General features: G+C 44.0%; 1 protein-coding gene across 1 annotated transcript; it reads left to right on the plus strand.

Annotated features, from left to right (window-relative positions):
• Positions 1 to 1,570: 1,570 nt before the first annotated feature.
• Positions 1,571 to 4,521, plus strand: LOC147611198 (uncharacterized). Its single transcript, XM_086785859.1, has 4 exons — positions 1,571 to 2,096; positions 2,190 to 2,446; positions 2,543 to 2,723; positions 3,410 to 4,521. The coding sequence occupies exons 1-4, from the start codon at positions 1,764 to 1,766 to the stop codon at positions 4,163 to 4,165; spliced, it is 1,527 nt and encodes a 508-aa protein (XP_086641985.1). The 5' UTR covers positions 1,571 to 1,763; the 3' UTR covers positions 4,166 to 4,521.
• Positions 4,522 to 5,349: the final 828 nt, after the last annotated feature.

A 5,349-nucleotide genomic window follows, 5' to 3' on the forward strand; every position in this document is an offset into this window, starting at 1 on the left:
GATACACTTTCCAATTTTGATGTGCAACTAATGCAACCAGAGTCTGAATGGTCGTCATATGTGATGTAGGGGCAAAAGTCTCATCATAGTCAATGCCTTCCCTCTTGGCATAGCCCTTGGCGACTAATCGAGCCTTATACCGATCAACTGAGCCATCAAGCGTCCGTTCCAACTTAAACACCCCCTTGGTGCCTATAGCACCCTTGCAAGTAGGCAGATCACATAACCCCCATGTATGAAACCCAATTATCATCCTCCAAGGCATCAAAGTGAGAAAGCGGTTCCTCATTCAGTGTGATAGCGACAAGGGTTGTGTTTACAAAATGAGATGCATGTCTAAAGTCAACTCGTGTTCTTTCTGACAAAGGTTTAGTCAGTTTGCTGTCATGCAAAGTAGCTCGGAGCCAGCATGAAATGCGCTGAGAATCACGAATAGCTGCATCCTCTTCAATTAATGCATCATTCAAGGCATCTGGAAGATTAAAGATTTGCTGATCATCCGAAGCAATATGGATATTGTTGAACTATTGAATCTATTGATGGGCTATAGCAAAAAAGCAGGTGGCTGATTTAGAACCAAGGTGACCTCAGAGGAATCAGTAAAAGTACCAAACAAAGGCATTAATGTATCAAATACACTAGAAGCATCAATAGATGGTTGTAGTCGATAGGAAAGCATGGGTTGAGATGCATATTCATCAAAGAAGACATCTCTGGATACAATCAGTTCTTGACTGGATGGAACATACAGCCGATATCCTTCGCTTTCACTATTATACCCCACAAAGATACATCTCAAAGCCTTTGTTTTACGCTTATGTTTGTGCTGTGCTAGTACATGCACATAAGTCAAACATCCAAATACACGCATATGAGTAATGACTGGAATTCTGCCATGCCAAGTTTCATAAGCTGTCATAGATTTTAAGGCCTTAATTGGACAATAGTTCGGTACATAATTGGCACACATGACCGCTTCAAACCAAAATCTAGAAGGAAGATCCTTGCTTTTGAGCATACATCTTGCCATTTCCATCAGTGTTCGATTCTGACGTTCAGCCACACCATTCTGTTGTGGTGTATAAGGAGTAGTATACTAATGAGAAATGGCATGGGACAACATGAAAGCAGTAAACTCATTTGACAATTATTCTCCCCCCTCCCTGTCGGAATGTAATGTGATTGCCAGCATTTTCAGCAAGAGGAAGAAACTGACGGAAAGCTGAGAAGGCATTTGACTTGACTTTCAGACCATACACCCAACAGAAGTGTGTGTAGTTATCAATGAATGTCATGAAGTACAAATGTCCACCAAAAGAAGAAGCCCCGCATAGGACCACAGAGATTGCTGTGAACTAGATGCAATTCCTTTCAAGCTACCTTGCCCTAGGTATTATTTTTTGTAACAAGAGGATATAAGATTGCACAAGTTGCAAGAGAAATAAATATGTGTTGCATTTCTACAAATCGGTGCTCATGTCATGCTTATTGAAATGGCCAAGTTTTACTAAATGTGAGGAAGGCCACCACGGAAAAAGACTAAAAAATCTAACACAATTTTTTGTCCCTTGAAAATCAAGTGGAGTCTGGAGGGCACGCAAGCGTGCGAGGAGCGTCAAAGTTGAGAGGCGTGGAAGGCATGTGTGCGAGCGTGGGATTGGAGAGCCGGCCACGCAAGCAACGCTCTCTTTCTCCACTCTTACAAAGCCACACACGATTACGCTTCTGCTAACCTGCAAATTCCACTGACCGGCTGTGCGCAGATGGCAGCGGTTATGTCTAGGATGGGCTCTTGCCATCAGCAGTGGAGGGCTGTCGCTGCACCTTCTCCGACACTTCAAAAGAAGAAGAAGATGAGCGCCTCTTGCAGGGCCTCATGCGCAAGCAAGCAACATCATGGTTACGGTTACGATCTGTACGAGCTGCTGGGCGTGGAGAAGAGCGCGAGCCAGCAAGAGATACGCAGGTCCTACCGCTGGCTGCAGAAGAGGTGCCACCCGGACATAGCCGGCTCGGTGGGTCACGACATGTCCATCCTTCTCAACCAGGCCTACGCAACCCTGGCAGACCCCAACGAAAGGGCAGCATACGATCAAGTGAGTAAATCGATTCAAAACCATGTAGATTGATTTACTTGCCCTAGTTCCTCCCTAATTTCTTCTCTGTTTATTCTTTCTTGTATCCCAAAGTCTCTTGCAGATTCGGTGGAGCTTGACGGATACACAGGTTTCCCCCTCTACTCCAAGTGGTTTGGCCCTGCCCACGAGGACAGAGCCGTGTTTGTGGATGAAAGCCACTGCGTGGGCTGCCTCAAATGCGCCCTCGTCGCACCCAACACCTTCGCCATTGAGAACAGATTCGGGCGTGCCCGAGCTGTTGGCCAGTGGGCCGACCCCCGACCTGTTATTGAAGATGCTATTAAAGCTTGTCCTGTGGACTGCATCGCGTAAACCCCTACATGCTGTTTCATTGATTGCCAGAAATTCACTCTATTTTACCACACAAATTGCCTTCATTGATGTTTTTCTTCGACCATTGTCAGGTGGGTGGACAGAAATGAATTGGCCGCTTTCGAATTCGTCATGTCTAAAGAGCCTCGTTTCCCAGCGGGCTTAGAAGTCCACAGCAATGGTGGCGTGAAGACTACAAACGTCTTCAAGGCGGTAGACAGGTTGCTTGAGAAGCTGAAGCAGCAGGAAGGAAGGAACACATCAAACCTGAGAGTAAGAATTACTTTGACTTCCATGGACACGGTAGAAAGTAATCAACAAGATCTAGACTGTGTAAGTGTGGCCTTATAGAAGGAGGAGCATCATCTGGGACCATGAATACATCAGGCCGCACCTTGATGCTACCTTCCCTTCCTGATTTCTATGATATGGCAGCAGACGAATGTTGTGTAGGGACCCTTAAGTAGAGTATTATATTGCAAACTCCTCTGTTTTTATCAAAGGATGTACTAGTACTTATCCATCGTAATGACGACTACCCTATGTTATTCTTTTGTTGGGCTGCATCACCTTGGTAGAGTGTGCCAGCGTATTCCACCACCCCACTCCTTCCTATATTTTCCACGGTTCTGCTGGGAGCAAGAGCTTCATAGGCATTGTGGGAAAATTAAAAAAGGGCCATATAGGACATGTTTAATGGCTGAGCTGTATTTTCTAGAAGGAGAGTTTCTAATGGCAAGTAGGTATGCAAGAAATGCCAACTGTCACCCAAGCATCTAAAGAGCAGGAGGGAGTGATTGGTTGACCCAACTACCATGAGGACTGTGTTATATTCTAGTCAGTTTTTCCAAGATTGGGCGATAAGAGTGTTTAGATTTCCATCTTTATCTTGCTTTACTGGAATATAGAATTTTGGTTGTTATGCTGAGTTTAACTGCCATTTAATATCATGTTTTCAGGAAACACCTGCTCAAAGAAAAGCTCGGCTTGCTGCAATGGAAGGAGTTCAAGCTCGAGCAGGCAGATGGTGGTATCATTTTATCGGCAAATCAGGGTCAAAGGATCAAGCTGTTTCAGATCTTAGGCGTGAAGCACATGGTGCTATTGTGCCTCTAATCTACTACAGAGCCATAAGAAACGCACAAGATTCAGGTCCTTACTCCTGTCATGATGGTGGAGATGGCCATGACAGTTTTAATTTCACATTTCAAGGTGAGCTGCACCGGCTGTTTGAGGCTGCTTCAAAGCGGTGGCAAGAATATTCGTCCCCTGGTGGTGGGCATGCACCTGATGATGAATATTGGGTCCCAATCACTCGCATTAGCTACCCAATCACCTATCCAGTCGAGAATCATCCCCATGTGTTGGCACAAGATGCTGGATTAAATAAGGGCAAGGGCACGGTGACAACTCGGTTTGTTTCAGAAAAGAAGTTGACTGGCTGGGCCCATGATGTCGTTTCAGGTGTGCCTGTTTGGACCTCAGGCATTGCAGCTTGGTATGTAGGGGTCACAGGTGGGCCAGGAGCTGCCCTGTCTGAGACTGAAGTAGGCTTGGGGCCACTTCCAACTGAATGGATGCACAGCATGGAAATGCGGATTGTACTAGTAGCTGCTATTTGGTATTTGATTGGAGCAACTTTGGCCAACGCTTCTGTGCTTGCTGTAAAATTCCTGCGGGTTCAGAATGACGATATCGAACCCCCTTGTGCATAAGAGGCTTTGGCAGGCCATGGTTAATATACCATTACATTTTTTTGGAGCAATATCACAGCAGTCTATCACTTTGAAGCTTGGTGTATGTAGCATTGGCATGAGTGGTTTCTTCTGGTGGTCTAGAAAGTGATGTTGGCCTTGATGGTGGTTAAATACTTGGCCACTAGAGGTTCTACTACCAGTGCATCTATTCAAAATCAACTAATAGATTGTTGTGCTTTCCTTATAAAGCACCACCATTCTGTATATAGCAAGTATGGTAGTGTGTGAATTTATGAATCGATATCTGGTTGTATAGTCACAGTTTATTCATAATAAATATATATGAACCAGCAAGCTTGTTTCCATGACTAAAAGATTTTCCTAAACCATGTGTGGTCTGTTATCTTATTGACTCCTCCTTGCCACTTACTTTAAGTTTAAGAGGCTTGAACACTGTACACTTGTTTGGTAGTTCCATGATGGCAAGGGTGGAAGAGTGAAAAGGATATATGTGGCAGTATGAGAGCGCTCTTGTTCATGGTCAGTGGTCACAATTTGAGTTCAAGGTGTCCTACCTATACTAAATGCACTCAAGTAAATGGGGATTCCAAGGAAAGTAGAAGCGCAAGTTAGAATCATCAAAACTGATTTTTACGGAGACAATGCTGACTGGTACAAGTGAGGACTGAGTATTGCACCCCCAGGCAGTCCATTAAAACATGCAAGAAGAATTTGACAGCTGGTGCAGGCCTTGGGACAATAATTCGTGAATGCCCATGAAATTTGGCGGCCCAGTGACCGTTACCAGCGCAGTGTACTTCATGAAAAGAGTGCAAAGCTTTAGCATTGTAACAGGAGCAGGACCAGTGCTAGGAAAAACATATTTTTCAACCAATCACAATATGGACAACTCTTAAAACTCAGGTTTTTGTTTTCGAAATCTCTACTATATACTGGTTTCATAGTTAAAATCATTCCACAAAATAAGGGCTACTTAAAATCTTAGCCTTTTTTTCTTAATTTTGGTCAGTAAAAATACACTAAAAATTAGAATGCCGATTTTTTCGAGCACTGGGCTTGGTAGGCATGTAAGTAATAAAAAATTAAATGCATGGCAGTGCCCACTCCTTGCTTGATAAATACATTTTTTCTCAACCAATCAAAATAAGGACAACTACTCAATCTATCCTTACAGGTAAAAA

Source organism: Cibotium barometz, chromosome 48 (genome assembly GCF_041138505.1).
Source record: "Cibotium barometz isolate CiBa-2024 chromosome 48, ASM4113850v1, whole genome shotgun sequence".
Classification (NCBI taxonomy): domain Eukaryota; kingdom Viridiplantae; phylum Streptophyta; class Polypodiopsida; order Cyatheales; family Cibotiaceae; genus Cibotium; species Cibotium barometz.

Bases quoted from the DNA above. Each gene is read 5' to 3' on its own strand.
- LOC147611198 (XM_086785859.1), top strand. From the start codon at position 1,764: ATGGCAGCGGTTATGTCTAGGATGGGCTCTTGCCATCAGCAGTGGAGG. The intron at 2,097-2,189 runs GTGAGTAAATCG...TGTATCCCAAAG, and splicing joins AAAGGGCAGCATACGATCAA to TCTCTTGCAGATTCGGTGGA. The intron at 2,447-2,542 runs GTAAACCCCTAC...GACCATTGTCAG, and splicing joins TGTCCTGTGGACTGCATCGC to GTGGGTGGACAGAAATGAAT.